Source organism: Brachyistius frenatus, unplaced genomic scaffold (genome assembly GCF_029030835.1).
Source record: "Brachyistius frenatus isolate BFR_SWC_R1_liver_20210118 unplaced genomic scaffold, ASM2903083v1 Contig_162, whole genome shotgun sequence".
In the NCBI taxonomy this organism is placed as follows: domain Eukaryota; kingdom Metazoa; phylum Chordata; class Actinopteri; family Embiotocidae; genus Brachyistius; species Brachyistius frenatus.
Genome location: NW_027210761.1, coordinates 744,093 through 764,163, shown reverse-complemented (window position 1 = coordinate 764,163; position 20,071 = coordinate 744,093). Strand labels below are relative to the sequence as shown.

Genomic DNA, 20,071 nt, shown 5'->3' with positions numbered 1-20,071 from the left:
GTTTCTGTGGTCAAATTTCACATTAATATATTTTGTATATTGATAAACCAGTAGAACATAAAAACATATCTGAACATGCTGCTTCTTGCTGCACAGAAGTCATGAGGTCATTTTTCATTGATCAAAGTCAGACTCATGAATTAAGTAAGCAAATGAGGTGCTTGAACATCTTGAAGTTGTCCAGACCGCCAATCGCTCGGACGCCGAAATAAACACGACCATGTCAGCATTTACCCAGATATATCCAGGCGACTTTCCTTCTGATGTGGCTGCCTGTTGACTGGCAGCTCTTATCATTCATGTTGCAACTGTTGGACCTGTGCCAATCAACCAAGGCCAAATGTCACACCTCCCTGTGACCGCACTGCCCAGTGATTCCCTTGTATGCGACGGAGGCTGCAAGCCAGGACACAAGTGAGGGACATAACCAGGCGGGACTCCTCTTTGTTTTATTCATACAGAGGTTTTCTATCACTCAACCTGCATAACACAACCAAATCACCACGGAGACCGGTTTCCTAGCTATAACGTTACGATATGTCTCCAGTAAAACTGAGCAAAAGCGTCAAGACAAATGTCCGTGTCATTTCTCCGGGTGAAATGTTATACTTCCTGGTTCTACGGTTCACAGAGACACCCCTTGAAACATAGTACAACCGTGCAAATCAGTATGGAACCAATTAAGGGTAGTAAGTCAAACAGGTTTCAACATACTATACTCACTGAGGCATGCTCTCATTCAGCACGCCCACCTCCCATTTAAACATGCTCTCAACATCATTTGACAGTCATTTAAAACTACTATAGAAGAGAAGAGGGGAGGGGGGGGGGGGCATTGTTACCTTTGTATTTCTCTCTGACGGTCTCATAGGCTTGAACATAGTCTTGCTCCTCTGGCAGCCGCTGACCTGGGTCATACATGGACATGGCCTGGTACTGAGTCAGGGTTAGGGCACTTTTCCTCTCTTCAAACTTTCCCTTTAAACTTTCCACTGGCAGTTTGAATCTCTGTCCCCTCAAGAGCTTCACAAAAAGCCCTCCTGGCTATCTGTCCACCTATCTGTCTGTCCCCACCTTTTTTCCTCACCCACACTCAGGCACAGTATTCCCTCTAAAGCTGTACATTTCATTCCAGACCACCACCACTCCCCTCCTCTGCTTGAGAAATACCCTCTCACACACACACACACACTCACACACACACACATATCAGACCCTCCTCTTAAAGGCACAGAGGCCAACACACACCACAAAGATAGATACCAGTTGAGGCAGGACTGCAAATCACACAAACACACACACACACACACACGGTTCAGACCAGCTCCACCTCAGAGAGAGACACACATGGCTACCTCGATGAAAAAACAAATGACGGAGCTGTGTGGGGTTATTTGAGTTCCCGCTGCTGGAGAAAGTGGGGCAAGTGGATTCTACAGTACTCACAGCTTTAAAAAATAAATAAATAAATAAATCCCAGAAGATTTACACGGTTCTCCTCAAAGTCACGTCATATTCCCAAAACTAAATAGAGGGCAGATTGTTAAGTTTTAAGAGAACCACACCTCTTCAGGACAGAACACTGGATCAGTGCTGAATAACACAAAGCAAAACAAAGCCAAGCAGACTACAGCTACAACTTTTAGAGGGGACTTTTAAATGTTTCATGTGACTCATGTGACCTTTTCTAAAAAGAATACACCCTCAGGCAAAATAAACCAAAATGATGCTTCACAGAATACTTTTACGCTCTGTATAGTTTTTATTTATGCAACACGACACAGGGTTGACAGTTCGGAAGTGTTTGTGAAACTTCATTTGATAGATAGATATAAAACAAGAACTTGACTGAACTTAAATCTGCTGTGTAATATATGTAGCCCGGATCACGCGCTTGTTTTGCCAACATATACGCAAGTTAAGACGTCCTGCCAGGATCCGTCCCCTTCAGTTCTCTGCTCCGATTCAGTTGTGGAAAAGTGAAACTGAGCCTTTCACATTTACATTGAGGCGATGTTCTTATCAAGTGACAACAAATGAGTGCAGGATACATCCAAGTAGTTCATTTCTTAGGCCCTGCAGTTTAGTACAGTGCCAAGACCACAGCACACAGATCTACTGCTACATTCAAATTAGTCGCAGACCCTCGCAGATGAAGCAGCGACAATAGTCAGTCGAGATGCCAAGAAAAACTGTGGCTCCACTTGGACCTTCCTCGAAGGAAGTAGTGCTTGGACGAAGCACTGAGAACTTGTGTCCGAGAGGAAAACTGGAAAAGTTCAGAGGAAATTCACTGTTAATCAGTCAATGAGCGGTTCTTTCCAATAAGCTCTCTGTAGAAAACGTTCCAGTGTTACTAAAAGCTGATTGTTCTTTGGAGCGATTCTTTGGAGATTTTACAATGAGATTATCAAATTATCAACAGTAACATAAATTATCATGTGGTCTGGCACACGTGTTGATATTTGAAGCACCACAAGGTTAACATCCCATGGCTTCCTTTTGTTATTGCTGCCTTTTAAATGACTATTAGTGGATATTATACAACTATGTTTTCCAAAAAAAAGTCCAGAACTGTCACCCATCTAGGGAAGAACGGACAACATTTCACTTTCAAAACTCCAGCAACTGGTGTCCTCAGTTCCCAAACGTTTACAGAATGCTGTGGAGATGCATTGTTGGCATCAAATTCAACATATATTTTTCATACAACAATAAAATTTCACCGTTTTAACCTTTGATATGTTTAGGGTTGTGTTTATGTATAGGCCTTTTTTTTCTTTCTTTTTTTTTTACATCAGATCTAATTCTTTGCATGAAATGCATGCACGTTACACTGTCCTCAAAAGTTCCACCACCTATAAAAAAAAGTAGGCTCTTGTTAGATGTGCACGACCCACAAAGTAACGTGCTTCAAATTTGACAAATGTGAAACTAAAACTGGGTGCAACCATTTAAAGTGTCCCAGTAACCATTACAGGGAACCAGCATGCAAAATATATGGGTTCTGAAGTTCTCACACCTTCATAAAATTCAGAAGTTCATAATGTGGTTATTAGGTTGCCAGCTGCATCCGAGTTTTGCATGTAAAAATGTAATCCTATTTGGAAGCAAGTACAGTGGGTGTGTGAATACTGTAAAAATCTCAAAATGACCACACGCCAACAGAAACTGACTCGGTGAAAAGTTCAACTAGTTCATGCAATGGTGCAATATAAAATGGATTAGACTGTGAGTGTCTCATTACTTGTGTGCATCTGTACGAGCTAAACAGCTGGGGTAAAGTATCAAAATACCACTAATAATTGTGTTATTTATAAACTTTTATTGGGCAATAACATTAGGACAGCTAGAATAGTAATGTGCCACATTGTCAGTGTCTGGAAGCAACAGAATATGGCAGAACAGAATATGGCAGCCTGAGCACACGTGTGTGTGTGTGTGTGTGTGTGTGTGTGTGTGTGTGTGTGTGTGTGTGTGTGTGTGTGTGTGTGTGTGTGTGTGTGTGTGTGTGTGTGTGTGTGTGTGTGTGTGTGTGTGTGTGTGTGTGTGTGTGTGTGTGTGTGTGTGTGAGATCACTTTCTCATACAGCTGGGAGTTTGTGTTTTTTCAGCCATCAGGAGAATTAAGAGAGTTTCATCAACCTGAAGCTGCAAAATGTATCGTAATAAATCCTTCACATCAGGAATGTCAGAAATCTTTCTACACTCTTGAGTTTCTTGAATAATCAGTACAACTTTGCAACTTGGAGCCACCCACCCATGTACAGTGTGCGTCTCCAGCGGTGAGTTATGAGTTCCAGAAACTTTCTGACAAAGATGGTGTTGTGTTGAACTGCAATCCGTTCCAGCAGAGACAGCGTTAAAGCTGAGGTTTGAATTAGAAACTCAAATCAACAACAGGACAGAAACTATTTGTGGACTAACATCTGTTTGTTCAGACATTAGCCTGCAAATAAATAACAGTTGTGATCCAGCAGAGGAGGCAGTCTGATTGCAAAGCACCATTTAGACAACTGATTCAGTTTATTGTGTACCAATTATGCAGAAACATACAGCATGTAGACCAAAACTTATACATTTTAATCATGTAACCCAAATATTACTTTTTATATTGACCTAAACTAATCAGAATAATCATTGTCAGGCTCCAGAAAAGTAAAAGTGGCGACTTGTTGGAGTAAACAGCAGGACAAAAAAAAAAAAAAGTCAAACCGTTTCAACAGAAAATCAAGGAAAACATTGTCACTGTACAAAGACTGTTTGACAATAGGTCACCACATCAATCCCAGCGTAGCCTAAAAATATTTATAGGATAAAAAGAACAGTCATACAGTTAGATTTCTTCCGACTGTACAGAATAATATGGCTCTTTTATGTTGATAGTATACAGGCATGATAGTTGAACTGTGCCCTCTCCGCCTGGCCCACAGTACGGGTATAAAAATTTTAAAAAAAACATCCCACTGTTTTCTCGTCACCGGCCACCGGATGGTGTCTCACGGAGAGAATTCTTCACTTTTGTCTCTCTGTTTGCTTGTCTAGCTTTGGCTCCGGTGACACACTGCAGTGCCAAGCGGCCCTCCCACACATCACCAAACTAAAGCCTCTCCGCCCCGGCTGCACCACTAATTTATGTTCTCTGCTGAAATAAAAGAAAACCACAAAACATCTAAGGAAGGACACAACCTCCTCCTCACTGTTCATTGACTGATTTGTTTGTGTATTGACTGATTTGTGTTTGTAAGAGCTTGCCTGGTTACTTGCTTACAGGTTGGTGGTCTGAATGCTAAAAAAGAGGCTGAAACGTAGTTAGTGTCTGGATAATGTGGTCCAGAGTTACACATTACTGTAAGCACATAATTTTTCCTACCAGACAGGCAAGCATCACTGTTCCAGTGTGGTCGTGACTGTGGTGAATGACTGACGGACTATTTTTAATCTGTTAAGCCTCTACATTCACAAAATCCATGAGGAGTTTCCTCTTGGCTTATGCTGCCTTCACAACAAGGCAGATTTTTACAGCACTTATGATAATATTAAAAGAAATCAATTAAAATAAAATCTAGTCAAACTACAGTACAAAACAATACACAAAACAAAGTGAGCTGGGATCATCTCTAGCCCCCCCGTGACCCTCCAAAAGGACAAGCAGGTTTAGCTAATGGATGGAAGGACGGACACATGGATGGATGGAAAAGAATAGCTAAAAAAAACAAAAGCACAACAGTGTCCAATCAATAATAGTCCAATAGTTTAATAAATAAATAAAAATGCAGTGAGAGTTCATTAAAGGCACACAGATAATGTGTAATAATGTTTAGATTAATTTAGTACGTCATGTAGCAAATATCTAAGTTACAAGTGAAGCGCACATGAAGCGGAGAACAAAGTGGTAAATAAAATACAACAAGTTAGAATTCATTGCCTTCACAAAAAGGAAAAATATGCCTCGCCACGAATTATTTAAATAAACTTACTGACCGATTTAACATAACCTTGTGAAACTATGTCAGATGAGAAAGCGATGTATTGCTTTCATTGTGAAGCATTAATTAAATTTGGGGAAAAGTGATATTTACAACCTGGTTTGGCCAATGACCCCAACAAGGCACATCCTTTTCCGTTTTGCTTTTTCCTGAGGCTGAATCTTGTTTCGTTTACCAACTGCGCTCAACATGCTACTACCGAGTACACATTTCATTCTGCAGGTCTCCGATAAACATCCCCAGTATGGCGTTGAATGAAGGGTTGGTGAATGAAAACAAAGTGTTAGAAGGATCAGTGGATCAGAAAGATGCAGACACGCCACATTTCATTTCTGGATACTGTCCTCTAGTGACCAGTGTGTATACTACACATGTGCCCGGCGGGGTTGTGGGCACGAGTCTGATCCCCAACATTAACAGCATGTACATGAAGCTGGACACCATGTATGAAAGACAGAGAAAGCTTGTCAGATGCACAGCAGTATCTCAGGGTCCCAAAAATATCCTTAACAGTGCTGATGCAGGCAACGGTGAAGACAGTAAATATAAAAATCAATAATGGATCTACAATTCACTATTCGGACAAAACAAAATCCCATGCTGAAAGCAGCGCTGAATAATTTATGTGCATCCATTAGGAGCACAACTATGACGTTTCCTCAAATCTGTGTTTCTTCAGAACAGAACAAACTAGTAGGAAGCTTGATATTTTAAGATTATAGAGGTTTCTCTTTAGCAGAGAATTAAATATTGAATATTAACTTGGGATAAGGTTACATAATGGAAGGAACAGAGTAAGAGAGAATATTTACTTCAAAAGAAAGAAAAATATTAATCTAGTTACGACAATGAGAAAACAGGAGTACTTTCACCAAAAGGGAAAAGCCTTTTTCTGCTCCCTTTTCTTTCTGCCTTAAAGCCTTGTCTTGTTCTGGCTTTGGTGAAGCTAAACACTCTTCAGGTATCTCTCACTGAGAAACAGGATATTGAGTTCGTTTGGACTAACCACAAACAGACCTGGGTCAAAGCCACCCAATATAAACCAGCACTTTGCCAAACAAGACAGATTAGAAGCTGTACAGGGGCACCAGAGTGATGATGTCATTAGCAGGTAAAAAAAAAAAAAAAAAAAAAGTAGGCCTTTAAGTACTATAAATTTCAGGTACATTATGTTTCAGATGCAGATGTGAAAAACACCAGCAAAATGAAAATAGAGGGAAATTTCCTGAGGAGTTACATAACATGTAGTGCACTTCCTGTGTTTTATGGGGGTGGTGGTGGTGGGTTTGGGACAGCAATGACATTTTAGTCATTTGAAAGAAACACTGGAAAATCTGTCATAGCCATGGCTGTGACAACATGTGGCATGAGGACAATTCACGCTCCATGTAGTTCTGTTGAACTGTGTATCCTTCAAGTTTATTTTTACAAGCACGTTGTGTTATCACTCTCACTCTGTACTGATGTCAGCACAGCTACTGTCATGAGTTGCAGTTATCTGATCGATAAGCTTGGATGTCAGAAAGCTACAAAAACCTTGATGCAGTCTTCTTATTTAGTGTTAGCTGACAGCCTGCCTCTCAAACTGTCTGCAGCTTGATAACCAACGATCATGTTGTCGGGAGATAAAGCTCCGGCTCCGGCTCCGGCCGTGGACGTGTCCTCACGAGGCTAATGAGTGGGGCTAGGGCCGTTATGGCAGCGAGCCAACACTGATACAGTCACCCATATATTTCATCGGATCCTTTGTATTCTGCTCACATTTACTGACATTACAGTCAATACTTTTTCCAGAAATAAATCACCCAGTTTGTCCCTGAACTGTAGCTCCTCCATAAACTCTGCATAAGTGCTGGAAATCATACCGTCATGCTGGTGTGTGTGTGTGTGTGTGTGTGTGTGTGTGTGTGTGTGTGTGTGTGTGTGTGTGTGTGTGTGTGTGTGTGTGTGTGTGTGTGTGTGTGTGTGTAGAGTACAATCCATCCAGTCACGCTGCAGTACCCCACCCCGCCGAATCAATATTAGAAACGACCAGGGGGGAGGGAGGGGGGATGAGGTCGTGTTGCTGTTTGTGGTCTGAAGAGACAATCTAAACTCAATGCCCGCCACAGGAAGTGCTGAGGCAGCGATTTGCTTCATCTAATCCCTGCCTCACTGTGTTCAGATAGTTCATAGTAAAGGACCTGGAGAAGCTCTCTGGTGGATAAAGAGACTGAAAGCAGCTTGAAACCCCCCAGGAGATAAGAGATGGCACTATTTCTCTCGTATTACACAATGTAGCTACGAGAGACTCTGAGGTATAGTTTACAGTATATATGCAAATTGTAACAGTGGATCATTGCATTTTTTTTTTTTTTAATGTTTTTTAAGCGCCTCAAACCATCATAAGAAATATACCGTCAAGTTAATTTGGAAAATCAGATTTTGAGCAGGTTTTTCTCTAATGCTTAGCTGAATACAAGGCACGTGGAAAAACTATGAACTTTGTGTGTGACCAGGCTTACGGGGAAATGATTAAATGAATGGGCCATGCTAAAGCCAACAGTCATGTTTACATCTCTAAACTAAACAAACGTAGGTCAACCCAAAAACGGCATATAAAATAATATTCACCATGACCCATGTCAACAGCATGAAAGCATTGCAATGCCAAACAACAACCACAGAAAACAGACATCCACCATCAGAAAATAATTCGCTGTAAAATACACAAATACAGAATGTAATCAAGACTCAGTGAAGTAAAGCAACAGTCAACAGCATCAGGAAACAGGCCAGTGCTGCAGTAGGGCCTAATGCTCAGACATAAGTATTTCCTTTCTCGATGCTCAACATGATCAACAGTTGAGAGGAGAGCTCCCTCATGAAACGCTACACGAGCTGCAGCATTAACAGCCAGTGTTACACTAAATATCCACTACGCAGGAAGATAAAGATAACGAGTGGCTAGAACAGTCTTTCAACACATAAATATCTCTTCCCCCCCCCCCCCGCAGACTCTTCTACCTCCCTGCGAGCATCTTACCTGCAATGCGGATGACGGCTCTCTCTGCCGGGTCCAGAACATCTCCAGAGGCTGACTTGGAGCGCTTGATGCGGTGGTGCTTGGGCAGGTTCCAGGGCAGCGTGTCTCCGGGGGACGGAGACCAGCTTATTGAACTTAAGTCACTGGCGCTCTCCTCCGACGCAGCCCGGACCATAGGCCTCCTCTTGGGCCTGTCCTTCACCTCCTCCATGGTCTGGATGGACATGGTAAGAGCATGAAGACAAATCATAACAGGGAGAACCTTTATTATTTCTGTAGTCTCGTATGGATTGGTTGCTGTGCCGTGGCATCCCCAAATATTCGCCGGAAGTGGTACGGCACCTAAACCTTGAAATAATTCAGTTTTACTTCAGTGGAAATGGTACTTTTCCTGCTTAAGCACATTATCCAAATGAGCAGATGAGATGAGAAACTGTCTGTTCATTGTTTACAGGAATCAAACCTCTTGGCCATTTCATGAGACGTGGTTTGAGTCCTGTAAACGATGGTGGGAGAACTCGCCCCAATCAGCTTTATTTACGTAGCACCTCCCATACAAACATGGAGCCCAAAGTGCTTCAAATTAAAACAGCACACAAAAATAGAAGCAAAAAATAAACATAAATCAAAAAAATAAAAGCACAGGACTTAAAGTTACTTCAGTAAAACAAGAGTGTTAAAAGAAATCATTTATATAACACGCACACAAGGGATAACAACTTAATTAAAACGCTATAAACATTTCAAATTAAAAGACTAATTAAAGAAAGAGGTCTTTAGTTTCCTTTTTTTTTTTAAATACAGTGTTCAATTATAATATTAAAGAACGAAGCTCTATAATATAAACTATCACTTTTAATTGATAGTATTATTGGTAACCCCCTACTGATTTAAATTTTGAAAGCAAACTTTGAATGAAACAAGGAATATTTTGGACAATATTTACATTTAATATTTTCAACTTAAAGTATCGTCACAACTACAGCTGACCAATACAGAGGGTATATAAATAAAAAAAAATCAATTAGATAGCTAATTGATTTTATTTGCTTGAGTTCTTACCTTCTGCTAGCATGAGTTTCTGTGACACATTATTTCTTAAGCGCCTGAAAAACAACTCTGTAAAGTCCATTTCTCGGATAAAGATGCTGGAACTACTTCAACTGGACCAGAAAACTTTGGTCAGCTGTCAACTGTAAGCTTGCAATTGCGAGCTTAATATTAAGCGGCGGACGACCCATAATGCAACGCGCTCTTAAAGCGACAGGCACACTGTCTCCTTCCATAGAAAATCTGCTGTTGTGAATGAAAACATCTTGCTCTGATAAGAGAATACAACCCCTAATTTTTCCTTTAAGACACTTTAGCCTGTCAATTTATATTTAGAGGTGGAAAAGGTCTAAAAAAAATAATAATAATAATAAAAAAAAATGAATCATGAGCTTAATTGTACAGTTCGAGGAGGTTTTACTTGATGTCAGACAGTGATTCAAATCATATTCTGAAGCAGGACTGGACAATATAGTTAAAATACAAATGATGTAATCAGTAAGAATATTTTTACAATGTCAATTTGGCAAAATGACAACGCAATCCAATTGATGGGTTACTGCAGCCCACTCTTAATTATTGGCATAGCCTATGATTTTTTTTTTTTTTTAAATCCAAAGATGAACGATTGGATGCAAAACTTCAGAAATCACGGTATTGAATTATTGCCCACCCCTATTTTGGAGCATCTATATTTAGACCAAGGACAAAAGCTCAGTGCTGCAGTTCTGTGCTCAGGCTTTCTGTTTGAAGTAGGAGTGTTTTTCACCAAAATGCTGGAGGCCTGACTTGTTCACAGAGAGCTGCTGTGAGGAGTGGGGCAGGTGCTGCTCGGGCACTGTACAACGTCACCACGCTACCCAGCTTCATTTCAGCTGAGTCACCATCCAGTGCAGGATGCTCTCCCCACAGGGGCGCTGGCTGCGCCGCCACGGCCTCTCCGATTGGACAGGACCAGACAGGACCAGACAGGACCAGAGCCTCAGGAGTAACATCGACAGGGTTTCAGACAACGGGTCACATTCAGGTTATGATTGAGCTAAATCTTATTTCTGGCTACTGTAAGTTATTATGACTGCAGCGCTGCAACACTGTCTATTTCATCTCCTGAACAATTAAACCTTTTTTTTTTGAATAAAGAGAGATCAACTCAGAGCACATTTACTGCATGGAGTCAGCTTAGCAAAAGGTTACTTCAGGATTAAAGGAAGTGTGAAACTGAACATCTGCACATGACAGTTGTTACAGTGACACATTATAACAACCCAAGACATTTTCTTTTCAGGAAAACGTGTGTTTTACCAGTTTAAGATCAGCTCATCATGTCATATCTCTGTAAGACATTGGAAGTAGAGCACTTACATGCATATTATACTTTCCTGTAGCACTTCATTGACTGATCTAAGTGGAGGAAAAAAAAAACCCAGTACCAGTCAGCTGACACAGATTTTTGGGCTCAGCTGGGACTCTAGGATGCTGTCTTTCATTTACAATAAAAGAAAGCGTTCGGGAAAATGCAGGCTTGGTTGCTTAAAAGGTTACAGGGACTCGTGTTAAAAATTCATAGCGCTTCTAAAACAGCCTGCACACACAGCAGAGAGGGGAGTGACCTCAGTGTGACCTCGAGGCACCGCTCAAAGCTACGAATCCAACGGAATCCGGTCATGAGTGAATCTCTCCGAGTTCATTATTACTGTACTGCAGATCATCTCTTCAGTAGTGCCATGCCCTGACAGTAAGGCGCTAAAAGCATCTCGAGATAATGCGTACACATAATTCATATCTTCACTGCACACATCACTTCTGCTCTCCTGCCTCCAACCTATTACTATTCCCTGTGAACTTTCTTCTGTGGCCTTCATCCAAGCAGGCTCAAAGCATCAAGGGTGATCCGTTAGTTACCAGGCAACCCCGAGGAGCCCTAGGGAGCATGCTCCTGAAACTCAGGGGACTTGGAAGAAAATGGAAGAAAGTTAAGTGGTGTGTGCTGGTATGAAAAGACTGACAGAGGCTGAATCCCACTGACAGCTGACGGAGACTCCTCTCTATCCGCCTTGACTGCTCCAACAACTGATGGACTTCATCAGGAGTGGATCTGTTGATTATCATTTACAGACAAAGCTGTCGAGTCCTTAATCCTCAACAGAAAACTTGAGCTATTCAGGCTCGAGCTGCACTGCATCGCCACACCTGAAATCAGGCTCCTCGACTTGATCCGCAGTGAGGACATACCTGATAGGTGCACCTGCTGTTGGGCAGGTTAGGGTGCAAACATCATCGCTCTTGTCACAGTAAAAAAAAAAAAAAATTAAAAAAAATGTCAGAATATTTCTAATAGGTTTTAAAATGGCACTAAATCATGTGATTAACAGCGTCGACGATGCGGCAAAAAAACATGAATCATAAATAGTCTGTATTCCTGCTTTACTCACGCCAAAAATATCCAGGATGCCTGTCGCCGCGGTTCCGTGGAAAACAACAACGGTACCGCCGGTGGATTCGTCCCAGTTAGACCTCCTCAAACTTAGAGAGCCATCATCCTCATCCGCAGCGGGAGTCGCGCCTGCGTCCTGCAGTCTGCGTGTGGGATGCAGCGGCCGCTCAGACCTGAACTGATCCGGGCTGCATGCGGGGCGAACCGACAGGAGGAATCTGCGCCCTTCAGCCTGCAGCCTGCATGCCTCCCCTTCCTGCTTAGGAGCTACAACGGCACGGGCGAAGTTGCAGGCACTCACCGGGATGGAGATGAGAGGTTTTGATTGCGCGCTCGGTGCGCATGTAAAATTTAAAAAAAAATAACTGAGCTCATGTCAGTTTTGATTGCAGCGTGCGGAGGCTGTCGCTTCGTCACACGTTGCGCCCTTCAGACCGAGTTTTATTCTTGCTTATGCAGGCTATTTCACGAAGAGCCTCTCAGGGAAACTATAATCCATAAGATATCCGAGTGGGTTCAGGTTAGGTGAAGGAAATGTATGTCTAAATTAATGGACTATACAAGTCAGACTGGGAATGTTACCTTTAAGCCCTGAATTTCACACCTTTATGATACTGTTACAAGAGAGGCAGTGCCAGTGCACATCTCAGCAACTGTCTAGCAGGAGGAAACACATGATCTGATGTGATAGTATACTTTATTTTATACTGTGATCAAATGAAATCTGCTGTGATGGTATGCTTTATTTTATACTGTTATCAAATGAAAAAGGATCTGGATTAAAATGGAAGCTTGAGGTCAAAGTTTTAAATAGTATGTCAGATTTGTTGTGGTTAACTGGAGACAAAAAGATCAAGTTTACTTGAAGTTTTCCAGCTGGCATCTGACAAATGCCCTCAACAGTTAGACAACTAAAGCGTCGCTATGACAGCAGAGGATTCCACCAACTGTAACAGGCCATGAAATGAGGAAAAAAGGCTTTGGAAAGGTCATTGGTAATTGGACACCTTTATAAAACTAAAAACAAGCCAAAAGGCTCTGCAAAATTAAGCCTAAATTTACAATTACAACGGGAGTCAAATTCCTTGTATGTTGAAACATACTTGGTCAATAAGTGACTTTTGATGAAAGTCCTAAAAATCTGAAGGCCTAATTGTGTTTATAGTTCCTGCCAGCTCAGCTCAGCCTCCGCTTTGCACTTTGATTTTTATTAAAAATGAAAATAAAGAGCTCTTAGCCCAAAATTCTGTTCTACTTTGTCTCCTTTTGCTCTGCAGTTTGTTTATTCCTTGTCATGCTTTTCAGGTTTCTTCTTTGCCTCTAATGGGGCCGCCTTGTACTAAGTCAAATTAAAAACTACCATGCTGGGCCATTACATAATCACAACATTATGAATGATAGATTGCTTGTTTGTGTGGCCCTACTACATGATTAGTCTCCCACTACTGGAATGAATCACTGGGGGACTGGTGGTGTGGAGGGGGGAGTGGGGGGAAGGGGGGTTGGCTCAATCCCCGCACAGAGCCCACTGTATTCATGAACGATGGGTGCCATCAGTCCTGAATGCCGGTGTCTGTGCCAGCTTTGTACCCATTGTGATGAAGGTTTAATCTGATCAACCGAGTGTTTCACAGAACCGGACAGCAGAGGAGCTCTGAGTGCAGCCTGCTGAAAAATATGTTGCAGCTGAAAAAGCTGAAACAAATTCAGGTGTTGCAAAGCAGAATGAAAACAGATGTGTGGAGGGGAGAGAAATCTCCCGTAAAACGCTTTGATCAACAACGTTATACGCACTTAAAGAGTAGGTCAGACACTTATTAGGACAAAGCCCAGGCCCCCTGGTGGGACTGGTTAAGACAGGCAGAGGGGGCAAATAATTGAAACTGACTGCTGGAGGAGAGGACGTGTCAGGATAAAAACTTCAGAGGGGAAGTTACAAATGGAACTCCCTGTATTTCATGGTTGGTGAAAAACAGCCATTAAGACACTTTTAGTTCAGTAATGAACAACAGAGCCACATAACAGTACATAAAAGTAGGAAGAGATTGTTTTGTTTCATTATCACTGTCATAGTTTTGCAATCTTAAAATTTCAGAGTTCATGTTGTGCTCCACGGAGTTCACTCAGGGAATAAAAGACCAACTAGAAGAAATATATTCAGTGTCCGCTCCTATCATTTATTACCAGGCAACACAATCAGTAACATGTTGAGTATTGACTGTCAATTTATCTTAAACATAAAATGGTAAAATGTCTGCACTTAAATCACACTTTATCACCTCGGTGGTCTCAAAGCTCTTCACAGTTTGCACCTCATTCACAGCAGAGCTGCCATGCGAGATGCTCGCCTGCCATCAGGAGCAACTTCAGTTGCTCATAAGGACACTTTGGCATGTGGACATGAGGGAGACAGGAATGGAACCGCCAACCTTATGATTAGTGGGCAACCTGCTCTAAAATCTGAGCCACAGCTGCCCCAAATAAAATAAAAGATCGCTGCTGAAAATAACTGTGATTTACTTAAGATTGATCTTAAGTACTGTTTTAATGCTTAATGATATCTGCTCGGTATAGTAGATTTCAATTATGAGTCCACTGCCATCATATCCACAAAAAAGCTCAACACATTAAGTGTCTTTAAGCACAGAGTCACACAACATCACAGTGATCAACAAAAATGAAAAACAATATTGTCATTCGTTAGCTGCGTATAAACTATTCTATAAAAGTATAAAAATGAACTAGCATTAGTTATTGTTGCAGCTTATGTTTGACCAGCCAAGCTCGTGCCATACACACCCAGCGAATAAACAGCTCAAATACAAGGAACTCCAGTGAAAAATGAGGATTAATGAACAATAGAATAATTCCTTTGAAGATCATCAATAAATAATGTAGTTCTTTTCTTAAATGTCACTTGAAACGAATCTCGAAGCTCCCAAACTGTCTTAAATGAACCAAACAAAATGGAAAAAAGTGGTCCTGAAAAGGCAGGAAATGAGTCCTTTGATTCCTCACCTGTGTTCTCACAGTTTCCATCCCGGCTTTGTGAGGTCGCCTCTTCCTCTTCCTCACCGTTGGACACGCACGCTCCTGTCCAACGGCCGCAGACTCCTTCGCCACAACTTTCTGTGAGTCGACAGAAGCAGCTGACTTCTCTTTAGGCTTTTTCTTCCTCTGAAATGAAACGCTGCGGTTATTTATTTCACATCGGTGTTTACCTGATTTAATTCAAGCAGCTGCCGTTCAGACATGCAGATATTCATTCGTACAATTTTCAGTGTGGAGTTTACATAATGTTTCTGGATTCTGCTAAACAATGCAGTCACTATTACATCCCCTATCCGACATGGAGCCAAGTTCAGGTTTTACTTCCAAAATAAAGGTCGTTTTGAAAGCTCGCTGTCCAATCATACATCTCACCACTGGAAACCAGCAGGTTTTAACAAAGGCCTCCTTATTCAGACACTGATTATGATGACATGCTGTCAGGTAAACAAATGGGGGTTTCTTTTTCCTGCTGCTATTCCCTGAAGTTGTCAATTTGTAAACTTAAAAACTGGTCATTTATTTCCTGGAGGATGAATCTTATCACACAGCAATCAACAGTTCTGAGTTTTGAGGCATGCCCTGTTTTGAAAGAAGTGATTATACAGTCCTATGATTTAAAAATCACATGTGACATTTTCATTGTCCCAAACGAACAAGACTCTCTTTCACTCGGTTATTGAAAATCACATGCAACCATAACGAAATCCTTCACATTTTTAACAGACAGTGACATAATGTGAGGTCACCGAGCTCTGCTGTCACCTCTGAACCACCAGCACACGCAGGTCAGGAGTGAGGCGTTCAAGGGCCTCAACTCACAGCCTCAGATTGTCTTTTGAAGATGTAATTGATATCGGTTTGATTCCCAACACACTTCTCTTATTTTGACGAGTTCTAACTACTTGCTTATAGTGTGTTTTTAGATTTCTAGTTTTCCACAGTTGTGTACTTTCGTATGAGAATATTATGTTTTCCAGACAGACACCGACTGCCTGATGGTCACCGCATCACAGTGTCGGCATGTGTGCAGCTCTGTCCCTCAGACGAGAGCCCTCACATGTCTCTTTGTCCGTCCACTCGCTGCCGCAGAAGGAGATGGACTTCTAGCTGGCATGTTGGTGCCAATCAGACAAAGGGCCTCACTCATGGAGCCATTTCAGAGAGCCTCTCCAACTTAGCGCGCACAATGAGCGCACAGTGCTTCTCTTGCTGCGCAACAACATTCATACCGACGCTGCCAAAACACACTGAGCGAGGCCAGCGGAGTTACAGATCTCTCAGGATAACTCGACCCCACCAGCAGTACACTTAGTGATGGCATGGCAGCGGGATGAAGCGGCAGCTGCCGAGAGGTTACATTACAGGACGCGGATTACATAGGAGAGATATAAACATCCTCTGCAGGGGCATTAGAAGGGGCTGAAGCAGACGCCGTTAGAAAGGTGTATTGCATTGATACTGCATGATTGTAGCAGATGAGCTGATGTTATTTTGTGCTTCTGCAAATGCCAGTTCCTCTTGTATTTTCAAGGCAGCCCTGTTACTCATGCTGGAAACTTCCCCCGAGACAGAACATGAAAAAACTGGATTTACTGAAAGTTGAATCACCTCCGGCCTACACAAGCTGGCAACTTAAAGTTCCACCTCGTTTTCAGCCGCGCTGACGGTGATGCTCCTGCTCTTTGATCCAGACAGAAATATCTCACAGCTATCAGATGGGACAGAATTTAGTGTCAACGTTCATGCTTCCCAGAAGTTGTATCCTGAGCCACTGAGCTTTACTCTATAGCGCCACCATGAGGTTCATTTTATGGTTTTAAGTGAAACGACTCAACAACTACTGGACTGATTGTTATCAAATCCAGTTCAGACATTCATGTTCCCTCCAGGATGAAGTCTCATAACGTCTTTACATTTTCATCTACATCATGAGGGTGGATTTCTGTTGATTCAGCACTTTAAATTTTTACCACTAAAACTGAAAAAGTCCCATCAGCCTCAGCGTGGCTTTGCATTTAGTGCAAACAGGTAAACTCAACATGCTAAACTAAGTTGATAAACACGCCAAAAATTAAGCATTTTACCATACTGACATTTAGCTCAAAGTAACGCTGTGCCTGTGTACATCCTCACAGAGCTGCTAGCACAGCTGGTTTTGATATTTCATAAATTAAAATGTATTTCATATGGTTTAAAAGACAAAAATGTACACAATCCTTCTCAATATTTGACTATAATTTGCAGTTTACTCACTCTAAATGCTGCTGTTCTTTGCATTGTGCTTTTTCTTCTTTCACATTCAGGTTTTCCTGTGAAGTAGGCTACTGAAAAAAGAGCTATGCAGCATCTCCAGAGGCCCAAATCACAGCCAAATCTGGACATGTCATGTTGATCTAATATCAGCCTGTGAAACCTCCAGGACCTGATGTTACCTTCAGGTTTCTAATTAAATCTATTAACAATGTCTTTATTATGAGCCCCGGTCAAAAATAACAAGTTCCAACAGAAATGTTCTCATAACAGATTTATAACTTGGATTAATTATATTAAACACGAATGTTGGAGTGGTAACATTCACCCGAAAATGTACATATCGTGTGTACTTTGTTGGCATATAATCATAAACCTGCACACTGATGAAGTTGTCATTCTGTGAGTTCTTCTCTTCAGCAAGTCACACATGAAAAGTGCAAGTGGACGAGGACCTCTGAAGCCTGAAGGAGGTATTACAAGCTGACAGATGAAGTGTGCATTCAAAAGCAGTCAGGACTGAGCAGAATGCAAATATAAGAAATTTTTAAAGGGATTTTTGAGGCAGTAAAGAACAAAACAAATGTCATCTTATGGGAGATTTTCTCACCTGCGTTGGAGCTTTAGATTTGGAGTGCTTCACCATCACTGTGAGGACAAAAAAATATATATTTTAGAAGGAACAAAATAGAGAAGAAATACATCAGTAAGTAAAATGCAATAAAGTTTTTCTTTCCTTTTAATAGAATGATTGAACATGGTTTTAAAATGCGTGTATCTAGTGCAGCGGAGGTGACAGAGATGACCTGCGTTCACGAGCTGCTAGCAGTGACATGCAGGTTACCATGACACCGCAAGTCAAGGCTTCAGCTGCATGCGTGACCCATGTCATCACGTCAAGTTATAACATATCGTTAAGCTCTCATTCTGCACTGTCCAACACTACAGGCGTAGCTGGAACTGTATGTCTGTGGAGGCGTACAGCAAGATCCTAAAAATAAAAAATAAAACATGTATTATTGTACTTCTGAGTATGAAAGACCCATTGTATCCCCCTCACATGGGTAATGGCACATTTAAACAGCAATCAGAACTGCTCTGACCACAAAATGGAGCCAGAGCCCACACGAGCTGGCAGCTTGTGGAAAATGCAGTCTTGGAAAGGAAACACTGGCAAATTACAATTACTGGACTTGGGGGAAGAAAAAGAAGAAGAAGAAAAAAAGAAAGAGAGCATTTACAGAGTGTTTAGTAAAAGTAAAGTCTGACTCAAACTTAACCCTCATTGTAAGCTGCATCTGTCCACTTGTAAGCCTATCACAGGCTTCCACACACCCACAGAAAGAGGGGGGGGTGTGTGTTTGAGGGGGGTACACCTACCTGCCAGGTACCTCTCCAGGGAGGGCGACGAGCTCTGGTTCCAGCTGTAGCAGTAGAAGAAGAAGAGCCAGACCAGGAAGGTGGCCAGAACCAGTGCTAGGACCCAGAGGAGCCGGGCCACGGCCGGGTTCGTGACGGCCCAGGTTGTCAGGATATCCATGCTGAAGGCTGCCGAGCACGCTTGCTGCCTTTACTCACTATCTAGTCAGGTCTGAATCCAGCGTGTGACTGCAGCAGAGCTCATGAATGGGTTGCAGCGGATCCTCTCGGGGGGCAGACACGGTGCCTACAGCAGCAGCAGAGAAGCAGCAGCCCTCCAGAGCAACAGCAACCACAGATGGATACCAGCTGTTCCAGAAGGAGCCCGGCTCAGACCTCAGCCCACGTCAGCGCTCACTGTGCGTGCGTGCGTGCGTGCGTGTGTGTGTGTGTGTGTGTGTGTCTGTTGTGTTTTACAGAGTCCTGGAAAAGTGTGAGTGCCTTAGAAAAACAGTCTGGAGGAGTGGCTAGGGGTTGCAGCAGCGAGCTTTTTAACTGTCAGCCACTCCCCGGCTGAACATCAGAAGGAGCGCACGCACGCGCACACACACACACACACACACACACACACACAAAGTGAGTGATGTTGAAGGACAGCTCAGAAATTCACCTGAGGCACTTTCCCCCCACCCGCCCGTCTTTCCCTGAACACCTGCCGTCTGGAACTTGTGTAATGACAGGGGTGGGGTGGGATGGGGTGGGGAGAGGGGGGGGGGGGGTCTCCTAACATTAGAAACCTGCTGTATGTGTCAGTCAGTCCTGTAAATGCCATGATCTGCTTTGGATGACATGAATAATAACAATGTGAGGAAAAGGTGACAAAAGGTTGAACACGTTCATTAACCAAAACTATTCACCCAACCTGTTTTAAACGAGGCCGGATCCTTTAATTTGCTTGGTAATGTGTTGACGACTGGTTTCACACAAGTCAAATATTTACTGAGGATATGCTGAAATTAGAGGAGGCTCGGTGGTGTCAGTCAAACTTGAGAAATTAGGTGTGGTTAAACATGAAGTGTGAGACCAGAAACAGGACTACAATAAACACTGGAGGCTGGAAAGTGACCCGGGCGTGTGACTGAAGTAAAACCTGCATCTCCCAGAGTTTTCCATCCAAACTTTATCTGCAAGTTTTTCCTCTCAATTAAAAATGATTCTCTCCTCTCGTGTCAATGCCGAATGCAGGAGAGCAGACTTCAAAATGTCGTTCAGTTTCATGCATCTGTCTGTTCTTACTTCCACAATGAATAATCTAAATTCAATGCAAAAAGAAAACAGCTGTATGCAGACATTAGAAAACCAAAAATGAGCCAACTTTGCCATCTAGTGGCCAAAGAAGGAAGAAACAAATCTC

The 20,071-nt window shown here is 42.3% G+C and overlaps 1 protein-coding gene across 5 annotated transcripts in view; it reads right to left on the bottom strand.

Moving 5' to 3' along the window:
* The window catches only part of pleca (plectin a), a 96,656-nt gene extending 84,345 nt beyond the window's left edge, over positions 1 to 12,311 (bottom strand). For 4 of the 5 annotated variants that reach the window (XM_069716683.1, XM_069716684.1, XM_069716686.1 and 1 more), the window contains exons 1-2: positions 11,996 to 12,311; positions 8,514 to 8,727 (exon numbers count right to left, since the gene is read on the bottom strand). In XM_069716683.1, the coding sequence (XP_069572784.1) occupies positions 8,514 to 8,724 (211 nt within the window). In that variant the 5' untranslated portion in view covers positions 8,725 to 8,727; positions 11,996 to 12,311. Of the gene's footprint in view, positions 1 to 842; positions 1,142 to 8,513; positions 8,728 to 11,995 lie in introns of those variants that run through there. The other variant, XM_069716693.1, reaches the window with a different exon arrangement.
* Positions 12,312 to 20,071: the final 7,760 nt, after the last annotated feature.